This window comes from Watersipora subatra, chromosome 5, assembly GCF_963576615.1.
Source record: "Watersipora subatra chromosome 5, tzWatSuba1.1, whole genome shotgun sequence".
Lineage (NCBI taxonomy): Eukaryota > Metazoa > Bryozoa > Gymnolaemata > Cheilostomatida > Watersiporidae > Watersipora > Watersipora subatra.
In genome coordinates this window covers 51,031,425-51,046,650 of record NC_088712.1, presented here as the reverse complement: position 1 = coordinate 51,046,650, position 15,226 = coordinate 51,031,425, and the positions used below count along the sequence as shown (strand labels likewise).

General features: G+C 33.9%; 1 protein-coding gene across 1 annotated transcript in view; it reads left to right on the top strand.

Moving 5' to 3' along the window:
• The window catches only part of LOC137397448 (uncharacterized), a 225,554-nt gene extending 213,224 nt beyond the window's left edge, over positions 1-12,330 (top strand). The window contains exons 4-7 of the mRNA XM_068083738.1: positions 1,431-1,592; positions 4,730-4,951; positions 8,867-9,079; positions 11,993-12,330. Of these exons, the coding sequence (XP_067939839.1) occupies positions 1,431-1,592; positions 4,730-4,951; positions 8,867-9,079; positions 11,993-12,240 (845 nt within the window). The 3' untranslated portion in view covers positions 12,241-12,330. The remainder of the gene's footprint in view (positions 1-1,430; positions 1,593-4,729; positions 4,952-8,866; positions 9,080-11,992) is intronic.
• The last annotated feature ends 2,896 nt before the right edge of the window (positions 12,331-15,226 follow it).

The following is a 15,226-nucleotide window of genomic DNA, read 5'->3' as shown; positions in this document are numbered from 1 at the left end:
TATTAGTCGAAACTGTGTACTGTATTTGTTTTTTTCTGATGGACGCGAATGATACTGCACCAAGTGTGCTTTGAGATGACTTCCGTTTGACGCCTCAGTTGCTACAGCTTCGCCTAATTCGCCTTTAGTGGGCGCGCACCTTTACTGGTGTTTGCAGTTTTTATCAGCAGCATTTTATGATATGCAGTATCTTCCCAAATGACCTGGTGCCTAAAATGTTTTCTGCATTTAATTTTTTTTTTACTGAGGCTAACTTTTGTGTTTTTAACATAGTTGCTCTAGCTTTGTTTGTATATGAAACATGAAAGTTAATTTTTTACCACTAGTGTCAAGAATGATAATTATTACTCAAGTAAAATTATATTATTTGGGTTTCTTATGAAGATCTAGTTCTTTTGTAGCTATACTGTTTATTGTGGAATTTTAATATATGTCCATATCTGACCCCTCGTATTATACAAACTCAAAAAGAAAAAAATATTGCTGATTAATGTGTCGTAGAGAAACTGGTCATTATTGGTGATTACATGAAACCCACTGGGTGTAGCAAGCTTATCTGATTGGTTTTATCAACAGAGAAGAGAATCATTCGTAATTAAACATATCATTCTTCTGACAAACTTCAAAGTTCTAATTGGTTTCCGATTGGCTGGTAACAATCAATAAAAAGTATATGTTATTAATATAGTGTAAAAACAAGCTAATAGAAGTTCAGGATTGGCCATGTGCAGGTTCAGCAGTAGCAGTGGGGATAGAGAAATATTTAGCCAACATATTGAAGCTTATACTCAGTAAAGTTGAAACCAACATTATATGTTCTATATCATTTGTATTTTTTGTAATGTCTTAATTTTATAAGCCTTCCTGCCTCGAGAGTCTGCTATGTTCTAAAAAACTTTTCGTCACATGTTTGATATACACAAGGATATAAAATTACAAACATTTGATGGAATTTTATGACATATTCTAAACATTTCATTTGATGATCGATAATAAAAAATCAATCATTTGTAGAATTTCATTTTACTGTTAATAAATCTGTTAGGATGCTGTTGCATAGTTAGCCTCCAGTAACAGAAATTTATAGCTTTTATTAACGGTAGTTAGTATATTAATATATTAGTTTCCCAAACAACCTGATGTCTATGCTGCGTTTTCAGCATTAATTATTTTAATATTTGTAGTGCTGAGGGTAACTTGTGTGTTTTTAAATATTTCACAAGGTTTGTCTGCATAGGAGCAATGCTAATATCAGTGTTAGCTTGTTACTGCTTGTGTCAAGGATGACAAGTAATTACTGAAGTAACATTATTATATTTTGGATTCGAATGAAGATATTTTGGATTCAAATGAAGATCTAGTTGCTTTGTAGCTACACTGTTTGTTGTAGAATCCTAAGATATGTTTATAAGTTCATCTATGTGTTACAGAGGTGTTGAGAGAAGATGTGGTGATTGTGAGCAGCAATAGTTACACTCCTGTAAAAGAAGATAGAGATGGTTTGACTCTGAGATGTAAAGATACAACTCATTCAGTCCTGGAAATTATTTACCCTGACAACATAATTATGTCAGAATATGTGGAGCCTCACTGTGAGTTTAGTCTGTTTGTCCATCGTTCATAATTCCAAAGTGTATATGAGTAGACTCTATAACATGTTTCATGTTTCCTCTGTTTTATTGAAATGACAAGCAACAAAACATTTCATGATTTTGTCATTTTATACTGGCTGGTTTTATTTAGCCCTCCGAGGTTGTTTTTCTGCAGGACTTTACAGGTAAAATCCTTCACTGTTTATTTCGAGGCATGGCTTGCACCATAGTTCAGCTCAGTAGTTTCGGTTGCTGAAGCATCTTTAGTTGTATTTTTAGAAAATATGAGCATTTTGAAACCAAAAGGCTTCAACTTAAAGCCTATTTCCCAAATACGCCGCAAAGCACCAGCGACAGCACCAGCGACAGCACCACAGGCTATTGCGGGAAAATTTTAGCCTACACGGCGGGCACTGCCGAGTACCGCTGGTAGTTGCCAGCGGTTAATGCAAGAGTTTAGCGCTGTTCAAATTTTGCGAAAAGCCGCTGGCATAACCTTCCCGAAATGCACTGTACATGTACATGTAAAGGTCATCATTATTAACACGGCATGGCGAGCGAACATTTTATGTGGTTATGCGATTATGTTTGGCGGTGCAGCTTTATATGTGAACAGAAACCGTCGAGCCTGGCGTCACAAGCGTTTTGCTGCGCATGTTGCCGCGCAAGTTGCCGCCGGAGTCTCGCCACCGATATATGAATGAGGTTTAACTTGTTTGTTTATTTTCATCTATAATATAACTACAGAAAATAATATGAAGAGTGTTTCTTGCAGTTACCCTACAGGATGAAAATATTTGTTGGTCATAAAATTTCGTGATTTCGCGAACAGTCAATCCCGCGAATTATTAAGTTCCGTGAATAATTAGTTCTATTTTTAATCACAAGAGAGAATAACTACTGCATCAAATTGAAAACTAGTCTCTAGCCTAGTTTTAATATAAATGCTAAACATAATTGAGTTCCAAAACATTTTTAAAATCATTGCCTGAACTTTGAGCTAACACCATTGCATCACATTTACAATGTATTTACAAAATTATTCGAGGTTGTCACAAGATATGCAGAATGGCGTCATCGGAAAAATAGCCGCTAGGCAGAAATACTAAACGTAGCCGAGTTCCAAAACTTCTTTAAAATCATCGCCAGGCTTCGAGCTTTAATGCCATTGCGTCAAACTTTACAAAATTATTCAAGGTTTTCACAAGTAATTCGGCATGGCTTCAGCATCGCAAAAAAGCTCTCCTAGTCTTTTTACATTAAAATCAACTCCATCAATCTCTAATACCGAAGTTGAGGACGATCATGATTCTGATCTGGACATTATGGTATGTATTTGATTTGCAGTGCAGATACGTTTTTCCATAATCAACTGCATTAGTTAATTCTTTTGTTTAAAAACTGATCGCTTTCATTAAATACTTCAGCTAATGTTTTTGTACTTCCTTAACACTCGTTAATATTTTTTCTTTTTTGTGTTCACTGCAGATTGAGAATGAAACAACCTACTCCGATTGCGAAAACTAGAGAAGTAGTAATATTCATCAAGGCAGGAATATTGGCAGAGAAGCAACCAGTCAACCTAGACCCCTTCATCGACAACAACTCCTTGATATCGCTGCAGCAAACATGATTAAATTATATATTTTATTTCATGTATAGATATATTATAATTTATTACAAACTTGAGTGTGCAAATAAAATATTTCAAATATAAATAAAATTTTACAAACGATGAATAGAGTAAATATAAACAGTTTAGTCCATATGGCGGTTGTTTAGCAACAAAATTAAACTGGTACTCTTGATACGTGAATACTAGCGTGTAATGGTGCTTTCTGACTAGTTATTTTGGTAATAGCAGCTCTGTCGCTGTCACTGTCTTGGGTAGATGTTGAAGGCGATTCTCTCTATACTACATGGCTGGTAAGGAAGTTATCATCATAACTCTCCTCGTGGCTTATTATTGCAAAGTTCTGCCGGTTGGCCAAAGATTTGTGCTCGTAAAGGCGTTTTTGTACCTTTTTAAAAAACAAATATATTCTTCTTGTAAGTAGCTGTGGTCACTTCAACCTCAATTTCAAGATCTCCCTGAATGATTGGGGATCTTCTAAGAATGACATCTACCACCCTTACAATAATTGTTCTTCGGCGTACGCTGAAAAATCTCTCTCACACTAAAACAAATAATGAAGCGGTAGGGATGGAGCAAATAAGTATTGTGTTTTACCGGAGAATTAAAGTAAAGTTCAACTAATTTAGTAAATGTGAAAAACTCATTACTTACGACAAGTTGTTGGCTTATCAAAGGCCTCCAAAGCGATGAATATTCGTGAAAACCTTTGGACGCAGCAAACATTGTTTACTATAGCTTAGCATGATTGCCTCGCAGTTATAAGCTAACTATAAACCGGAACACGAGGTCTGCGCATGCGTAGAAATAACTCTATTACTAGCTGCAATAGAGTTAACTTTTTCCTAGAGAGTGGCAGTTTTCAGCCGCGAATAAATTCATCCGCGGATATGCATGAAAAGACAATTTTCGCGAAATATAACTCCACGAATAAATTCATCCCGTAGGGTAGAAGAACAAGAGAAATAGAAAAAAAGGTCACTCCAGGGAAGGTGATGATGAGGTCCCTGTGCACAATAGCAAGGCTAATCAAGGCGCGGAACCTGAATATTTGATATAACTTATATCATAAGTTATATCAAATATTAAGTTATCAGTTCTGTCGAATAAACCTAATGTTGACCAAATGTATTAGCATTATCATGCATCAATAAATATGCTGAAGAATTTGATGGATCATACACATAGGGCTAAATCATGTATTGTTGTTACCGAGTTTGACACACCGTTTATGAAACTGCTACAGCTCTCATTTTAGCCATCATCATTGCTCTGAATAAGGTGTGATGAACTGGACTAAAAATATGGATCTTGCAAAGTGCAACGAACCAACAGACAGACAAACATCTCTCCCTATTTCTGCAAGATGAATCATTAGAAAAAATTTAAATTTTAGTTATGGATGGCTAAATAATTTGAGATTTTAGAAACATCTCTACTTCAAATTTCTTTTGTTATCATTACTCTTCTTATTTACTATAGTGCCATTTTAATTTTGTTACAGATATTGCCTCTGAAGGGGAGCTACATTATGATTTAGAACATAACCCTGGAGGGCCTCTTACACTCACTTGTAAAGTGTTTACCGACTCTATTTCTAACCCTACCTACAAGTGGTCATGCAATACTTGTTCAGAGGCAGATGTGTCTGATCAGCTGGTAATTTCTATAAACTCTCGTCGGAATGGTCAAACAGAACAGTTCAACTGTACTGCATCAATTGAATGTGAGTAGCCTCGTTGTGTATCACACATATGGGTCGCGGTCACAGAAACCATGGTTAAGTCGCAAATCACGAAGTTGAGTTATTCAACTTTAAAGTTGCACTAACTGAATTTATAATTTTGGTAAGGATTTTCGAAACACGTGCTTCTGGACCAATCAAAGAGTGATCTTTCTGAATCTGAAGTCAGTTTAGATAATAAATGTCTTAAAACCTCGGAAAAACCCCTTTAAACCGTTGCTATGCTAAACAGGAAGTACAGAAAAATATCGTCCGAAAAACGTAATCGTTTCTTTTTTGCCGATTTGAAGGATAATTCTGACATTTTGGACAATTATAATGGGTACTTTGGTATTTCAACTGATGCCAAAAGCAGTGTAAGTAAAGGGAATGGCCATGAGATATTCTTAACCATTCATATAAGATTTTTACAATATTTAATTATAAGAATAATTATTCGATTTTATAAGATTTGATTATAAGAAAAATTATTCGAATTTGCAAGATCAAAGTATGGAGTGACCGATGATGTGCAATATGTTACTGTTATTATTTTTTTTAACATTTTGTTGATCATACTACGGTTGTGCTCAATATCGCGGCACTGCCAAGCCGTTTTTAAGATCTGCAAAATTAGGTAATACATTTTCTTATAGATATACAGCCATTTCTATCTGTTTTCAAAATCTGTTTAGATTTTTAAATTCAGCATAATTTTTTTGATATAAAGACAGAAGTCTAGATACATATCACAACCTCTTAATATTGGTTGCTATGACGTTTTGAAATGTAAACAAAACTGTGCATCGGTTTTCGTTTCTCAGACTTTAACACCAGTTTTCTCGGAACTAGGTTTTCGCACTGATGGTAAACATGCATTCAGTTTATTGACCATAAAATCTGTTGTAATTAAGCTAGAATCAAAATTTTGTTTGCAAAATAATTGTGAGAATTTTCTCCTTCTGTTAATGCAGATAACTCTAAATCTTATAATCCCGACTTAACCATGGTTTCTGTGATCATGACACATATATTCATTTAAAACTATGTCTTTTTGTTGGCAATTTATTACATGGAGTGCAATAGAGTCTCTCTTCTACTCTCCTGAATGCGGTGTTGAACACAAGCTGTTGCCACATATGTTTGAAATTTCTGAATCCTAATATTTTGTTGTAAAAATATCTTCTTGTATTCCACCCTAGCATCGAAACTTAGCATAAAAATCGAAGAACTACAAATCATTTTGTTTGAAGTTGTCAGATACACATTTCTCATCTTCAAAATGCTGTACATTTGAAGGGTATATTATTACCCCTTACATGATAAGTATTCATCTAATACTTGTTAAAATATGATTATAAATAGAGTAGTGAATAATATGATATCATTGTATGGGATTTAGTAACATTGGTCTGATGATGATTGGCTGAATATCGATTGATTCAAATCTAGTTGGTGTAATGGACCAATTCTTCCGAATAAATTCTGTTCTCAGTTCGTCCAAAACACTATTTAGTATAGCGACAATTAGTCTAAAATTGATGCTGAGACAAGAATAGAAATAAGAAAACTTCAATTACAGACTTGTATTCAGTACAAACGAGTTAAAATAGCCGAAGTTTTATTTTAACTAAATGTAGTTTCAGATAATTTTGCTGTACAAATAAATTTTATAACTACAAATTAGAGCCAAATATTTGTTATGGTAGTTAAAGTGATTATTATAATGCTAGTTCATTAGGTTAGATTATGTGCCGGTGTTAGTAGATATGTTGAAGCATTATTATTGTCCTCGCTGAAATCAGTTATATTGAACACCAACACATCATTTTTGGAGAGCACAGTTTCACACTTAGACCAATCGTGTCATTGGTCTGATTGAACTGTTAAGCTATAGTCGGTAAAAAATGCACTCTTACAACGTAAATAATCCATTCCAGGAACATTTACGTTATAGAAAAGCTTTGCTATAAAAAACAGTAAAATACATGCAAATTGCCTAATTCGTTCAAGGATCTTTCCAAACTCACTCCTTTGCCTAGCGAAAAGGAAAAACTTGACTTAATTATTTTAATTTGCTAGTTTTACCGTAGCTGCATTTTAATGGTTTGCATCGCCAACTGTTTTCCTTTTCATGATCAATCTCACTAGTTTTATAAACCACGATAGTGGTAATTTTACAAAAAGTTAAGGGGGTACTGCGCATTTATAGCGTTCATTTACAGCAATTTGCTTAATTTTTCTGAACAGCATAACTTATTCTGCAAAGCAAAACTAATTACAAATATTTTTTACGTCTAGGATAAAGCAAAACAACAATAACTTTTTACTATACGTAGCCTTTCTACCAGTTTGTGTGTCAGCATCTGTATCCAGAGGTCAAGCTTTGGATAAAAGGTAACTTTTGACATTACTCCAGCTGTGACATTTGGATTGGTAGAGCAGCGCCATAACACCTGCACCAATGGATCGTCTTTGTATTTATGATCAATTGCGCAGTGATCGTATTCTTCTTTGTGTCAACACATTTAACGACCTATTACGACAAACCAGAATGTTGTGAAAATTATCCCCTGACCAAACACGAGCGAAACGATTGTCTTGGAGATTTATGATGAATGCATATGATCACACAAATCACAAAAATTATTCATCAACGCTGTCACAAACCCTTGTACCGAAATCTCATCAACAAATTTAACCATTTTTAAATGGAGTCGTTTATGTATAATAACAATACAAAACACATATAAATCTATTTAAATATGTCACCAAGTCTTTATTCTTTGTAGAAAATTTCCTAAACCTTACCCATCTGGTCGGATTATGCATAATTAGACAGATTAATTCGGCCTTAAATCGTTATTAAAACTGGAAAGGCTTTATTTTTATCAACATTAAGACCAGCAAACGAAACGCCGAGCGACAGAGAATAGAACCATTAGGTTGTGCGCATTTCACGGAAAAAAACGAGTACATTTCACCAGTCTATAGCATTATCCAATTGCCGAAGGTTTCTGTAATTAACATAGAAGTACTGAAAAGCAATCGTTTCATTTTTGCCAATTTCACAGTAACTGACATTTTGGACACTTATGAGTACTTTGGTATTCCAAAGGATGTCCAAAGCAGTGAAAGTAAAAGAAATGATGAAGATATTTTTTCTAGCGATACTTATAGTGTTGTATAATATATACAACACTATACGCAAGGTGTCTTTTCTTCCACCAGTGCGGAACCAGCTATATCATTTGAACTTCCTTCTAGTTTTGCAAAAAATTCTTTAAGAGCGTGTTTCATGACGTCAAAAAATTTAATTGTTTTTTTTTTTTATTGATAGCACAGTTTCCTACCCTAGAAACTTCGTTTTGACATAAACCAGTCCTAACAGTAATTAGATCAATTACATATTTAGCCAGGTTTTTTATAGAAAGCACCCTTTTGGAGAACTTATGTTTAAAAACTGAAATAAGCAGTATGCAATGTAAAGCTCAGCCTTCCAAAGATATATTAATTATATACTAAGGTACACTATGTTATATATATGATTATATTTGACTCACCAATAACATGATCCTATTAAATATTGAAGTGGGTAAGATGGTTAAGCAGCACCATTGAAAGTATCAGGTGAATTCATGTACATAAACGGTTCAACTAACAGATTATTTGATCAAAAAGCAACAATTTTTAAACAAAACTAACTTACCTAGAATGAAAAGCTTCGTAGCAAGCTTTATAATATAATGTAATTTCATACTAGAAAAGTATCAATCTGGTGCATATTTGCAGCTTTTCATTGGAATATTTTATTCTTGCATGCGGACTGCCACTTTGAACTACTTTTCACATAAAAATAATGAAATAAGATTGATGCAACGATATAATGTTGTTCACAGCTTCTGTACAAACTTGTAGCCGTGGATCCAATCATCATGACTTGGAATGTGACATGGACATTTGATGTAACCATACCACCAACAACCCAGCCAACAACCCAGCCAACAGCAACAACAAAGTTAACCAAGACTGATGGCTTGTCTGTCGGTGCTATTGTTGGAATAGTTATTGGAGTATTGGTGATGATAGTAGCTGTAATCATCATCAAACTCTGCTGCAGGAAGAGGAAAGGTAATGTCATAGTATGTAATTGTGGATACATCTAGGGACATAATCATCATGTGCTTGAGAAGTATAGGAGTATGGATACATCCAAGTACAGCATCGTTATGTTGTAGAAGAGTACACATGTATGTGTTTGGATACATATCAGAGCAACTTCCGTATAGGATAGGAAAAATATAACAATGGGTACATTTGGGGGTGGCATTATTATGTGGTAGAAGAGAGTTTGAGTGTTGATACAGCTACGAACAGCTTTAAAATGTCATAGAGAGGTGTGTGAGCGTGGATACATATACCCTAGGACACTTATTTCGCTAGTACCTTACATGATGAATTTATTCGCAGAGTAAAATTTTGCGAAAATTGCCTTTTTCATGCTATTCGCGGATTAATTTATTTGCGGCTGAACACTTTCACTCTCTTTGAAGAGTTAACTCTATTGCGGCTAGCAATAGAGTTAATCCTACGCATGTGCAAACCGCGTGTTTCGGTTTCTATTTAGCTTACAACTATGAGTCGATCATGCTAAGCTATTAATTTTTTGCTGCGTTCAGAGGTTTTCACGAATTTTCATCGATTTGGAGGCCTTTGATGAACCAAAAACTTGTGGTAAGTAATGAGTTTTTTCAAAACCATTTACTAAATTAGTTGAATTTTAGTTTGTTTCTTTGGTAAAACGCAATATTTAATTTTCCATCCCTACCGCTTCGTTTTTTTGTTTTAGTGTGAGAGATTTTTCATCATACACGGAAGCACAATGACTGCAAGGGTGGTAGATGTAATTCCTAGAAGATCACCAATTATTCCCGCAGGTCTTGAAATTGAGATAGAAATGACCGAAGCTGCTAACAGGGAGAATATATCTGTTTTAAAAAAGGAACAAAAGCGCCTTTACGAGCACAAATTTTTTGCCAACTGGCACAACTTTACAGTAGTAAGCCACGAGGAAAGTTCTGATGATAACTCCCTTACCAGCCATGTAGTAGCGAGAGAATCGCCTTTAACATCTACCCAAGACAGTGACAGCGATATAGAGCTGTTATTACCAAAATAACTAGTCAGAGAGCACTATTACTCGCTGGTATTTACTTACCAAGAGTATCTGTTCAATTTTATTGTCAGACAACCGCCATATGGGCGAAACTGTTTGTTTTACTCCATTCATCGTTTGGAAATTTTATTTGCATTTGCAATATTTTATTTGTACACTCAAGTTTGTAATAAATTATAATGTATCTATACATGAAATAAAATATATATATTTTATTTCATGTATAGATACATTATAATTTAATAATAATAATATAATCAAGTTTGCCACAGTGATATCAATGTTGTTGTTGTTGTTGAAGAAGGGGTCTAGGTTGATTAGTTGCTTCTCTGCCAATATTCCTGCCACGGTGAATATTGTTACTTGTCTTTAGTTTTCGTAATCAGAATACCGGCAGGTGCTGTTTCATTCTCAATCTGGAGTAAACAGAAAAGAAAAATATTAACATGTGTAAAGGAAGTACAAAAGCAATTGCTAAAGTATTTAATGAGCGCGATCATTTTTCAAACAAAAGAATTAACTAACGCAGTTAATTATGGAAAAACGTATCTGCACTGCAAATCAAATACATACCATAAGGTCCAGATCAAAATCATTATCGTCCTCAACTTCGGTTTTAGAGGTTGATGGAGTTGATTTCAATGTACAATAACTGTAGGAGAGGTTTTTGCGATGACGGTACCATGCCTAGTAACTTGTGAAAACCTTGAATAATTTTGTAAAGAGGTTCGATACATTGGCAATGGGCTTAACTCGAAGCCCCTGCGATGATTTAAAAAAAAGTTTTAGAACTTGGCTACGTTTAGTACATCTGCCTAGCGGCTATTTTTGCGATGACGCCTTTCTGCATATCTTGTGACACCTTGAATAATTTTGTAAAGAAATGTGATGTACTAGCAAAGGGGTTAACTCAAAGCCCCGGCGACTATTTTAAAAAGATTTTGAAACTCAGCTACATTTAGTATTTATGCCTAGCGACTAGTGTTTAAATTTGAGGCAGTATTTATTCTTCCTTGTGATTAAAAATAAAACTATTTTTGCGCAGAATTTAATAATTAGCAGAATTGACTGTTTGCGAAATCGCGAATTTCTATCTCCATCGAATATTTTCATCCTGTAGGGTATTTAGTTTCAAAAGAAGCACACAGAGTAAAGTTTCGCTGCAACTTAATTTCGCGTCTCTGATGAGTGCCAACATATAGTGATGTGTAAATAAATGCAGTGGAACAAACAGATTAGATTTCTCAGGTCCAGTTCGCTAGTAAAAAATAATTGGAAATTTGGGACTAGTTTGTATTTGTAAACCGCAGGCAGAAATGTGGGGCCAAGATCGCTAATTTAATTTGATCGCTTGCAGCCAGTTGTTTCTTGGACTGTCAATGACGTCTAGATCCCTCTATCTGACGATTTTATTGTGAATATCAATGCACAAAGCAATTTAATTTCGCGTTTTCGCTCGTTCGTTAGGATAGTTTAGGATAGGATAGCTCATGAAATTTTTGCAAGAGAATGACTCTGCGAAAACAAGTAAGTTAGATGACGTGAATACATAAGTGTCCTAGGGTAGGAAGAGCCTTTTGTGCTAAAGATATATGCTAGGATAAATCAAATTTGGTAACAAGTTTATGCGAGAATAAATACAGCCTCACCCACAGCACTAGAGAGTTATGTGAGAATAGCAATCCCTACCCAGATTCTGTCATTCTGTGGTAAAGAAATTTAAGTAGAAGGATACTTCTTTGGTGCAGCTTTTTTGGGTGGCAGTGGTATAAGTGAAAATACTGTTTTGAATGACCTCTATGGCACATCAGAATGGAATTTGAGGGTAAAACAAAATAATCCTATGACATATTCTTGTTTAATTCCAGGAACTAGAGAAGGTACAAAGGATCCTGCACACAGAGAGGTACTCACAGTCAGGGACCAAGTTACTATCCATGATACTACTAACACTGTACCTGTATATGAAAGGATGAGAAGAGATCCAACTGATCATGTCTACATTGTTGTTAATAATTCTAGTGAGTCACCGACACATCACTATGCTAATGTTGAACATCCGTATGAAATGACCAAGAGGAAGTCAGCTGACCATGTTTACAGTGTACCTCATTAATCATGTTAAGATAATCATCTATTTATATCACAATGTTCATGTTGGTCTTCCTTCCTTTTAAACAGATTTTTCCTACATTTTAAAATAATTATGTAGCTCAAACACTGTTATTGTTTATCTTATTTATATTTTTTTGAATATTTTATCTCATCTGAGGTGTTAAACTGTCTATGCACTTTCATATATATATATGAGGTACCTATATTAATGGGCGCACATACTGAGAGCGATATGCAAATTTGAATTTATTATTATCTTTTTGTATTATATAGAATACCTGTGAAGAAATATTGTGACAGTCCAAGCTACAACACCTACAAAAGCATATCTTATAAGACTTTCAATGCTCACAAAGTGCCATTTTAAATTATCGAAAATTAAAATAACTTCTTTTGACTACTTGTATTTATTATTTTATATCAAGGATTTAAATAAATAAAGTGAAGACACGCTTTCTAACTATATTTATATTCAAAAATGTAACTGAATAAAAATTCTTCACTGGTAATTGAAATTACTCTCTGATTTTGAAACAATCAAGACTAAAAAGCATAATAATTTTGGAATATTTAGTCTTCCAAATTATTCTTATGTAGTTACAAGGTCTGCCAGATTTATTAACAAAGAATTCTGCAAAATACTACGCACCCCTGTTAACTGTATAGTTACCAAATTACTAGTAGTTGCTCAACAAGCAACAGGTCAGCAAAATACTATGCAAACCTGTTAACAACATACAGTAACTCGCAGAATAGCTAGATATAGTATAACACACAGACTAATCATATATACTGTAACTTACAGACTAACTATATATACTGTACCTCACAGAGTAACTGTATATACTGTAACTTACAGACTAACTATATATACTGTACCTCACAGAGTAACTATATATACTGTAACTAACAGACTAACTATATATACTGTAACACACAGACTAACTATATATATACTGTAACTCACAGACTAACGATGTATACTGTAACGCACAGACAAACTATATATAGTGTAACTCACAGACTAACTATATAGGCCTATACTGTATCTCGCAAACTAACAATATATACTGTAACTCAATGACTACCCATATATACTGTAACTCACAGACTAACAATAGATACTGTAACTCACACACTAACTATATATACTCTAACTCACAGAGTAACTATATATACTGTACCTCACAGACTAACTATATATACTGTAACACTCAGACTAACTATATATACTTTAACACACATACTAACTATATATACTGTAACTCACATAGTAACTATATATACTGTAACTCACATACTAACCGTATATACTGTACCTCACATACTAACTATGTATAATCTAACGCACAAAGTAACTACATATCCTTTAACTCACAGACTAAGTATGTATAGTGTATTTCACAAACAAACTATATACTTTGTAACTCTAAACTAACTATAGGCTCTATAGTGAGTATATAGGCTATATAGTATATAGCCTATATACTCACAGACTGACTATATGTATATATACTGTATCTCACAAAATTGATGTATAAACTGTAGAAGAGAACAGAGAACCTTTAAACTCTGTAAATTGCATAATAGTTATGTATTTTTCATCCACAATATAACTGTATACAGTTCGTTTTATACATGTAACTGTATACAGTTATTTTGTGAATTGCAAAGTCCCCATTAACTGTATGTATAGTAACTCATGAAGTTACTATATCCTGCCATTTTACAATTTCATCACAGCAAAACATGGTTGAAGTTTATGTCAAGTTGACCAATATATAAATATGTAACTCACAAACTAACTATATACTTTTTATACTTATATAAATTGTATGATAAGTTGACTAGTATATAGTTCTTCAAATCAGGTTTGAAGCAAGCAGTCTATATGTTTTCTACCATGTTTACTGTATCTTCTGTTAGCATTCCCCATTCATTTTTCCTATAAAATTGGTACATCTATAACCTAATTGAGTTTTTATTATCTGTGGTCTGCACACCTTGCAAAACAGCTTGTTGAGCAACAACTAAAAACTTGTTAATTATACAGTTAACAAGCTTGTAGTTGTTGCTCAACAAGCTGTTTTGCAAGGTGTGCAGACTGCAGGTAAAAAACACATATACCGTAAAACCTTGAATTGAACGCCTTGGCACTCTATTTTTCAACTCTTCCTCTATAGTGGTGGTTACTCCGCATGAAGCGATCGTCGCCTATAATTTGCGCTTTTCATCTCGTGGAGCGAATTTAAACCTTTTGGATGCAATAAATCTGCTAACTTACCTCTAACTTGTCGAAGATCTCTAAATAAATATGCATCGAGAAGCCGAGAAATATATCTACCAGTTGATATCTATTGCTTGCAATTGACTCGCAACGAAATTATGGCCTGTGTCCTTCTTTGCAATTTGTTGTAATTTTCTTTTTTTGTTTAATTTCAAATTTGAAAACATACTTTTATTTTATATGTATATTTAACAATGTTGCAGAAAACCTCATTGCACTCATTGATATGTTTTCTTCAGTTTCCAGCCAAACCTGGCTTTTTCTGTGCAATGGAAATGGAGTTATGAGCATCAATTAATTGTAAGCCGTGCTAAGATCGCTGCAAGGATGCTACTAAAAATATGGTATAAATCTGCATATTTATAAGTTATTTAATGATAATCTATCAAATGATACAAATATGTATTCATAAACAAATGACATAATCAAACCATATTTATATTATGTGCAGAAAGAAAACTTAACGTTTTCAAAACAAAATGATTTCAATCGTCTTCTTTGCAGTTAAGCTAGCAGATATTAGCGTCCACACAATTTTTTAGCACAGCAAAACTTTTACGCAATGCCATTTTGAAGTGGAACTTCTAGCACAAATAAAAAGAAACCACAATGTAATCAAAATATCTTCAATTTATATAATAGCACATTTTCCATTCTAAATGCAACAAAGATTTCTCTAATTACATCGAAGAATTAAAGC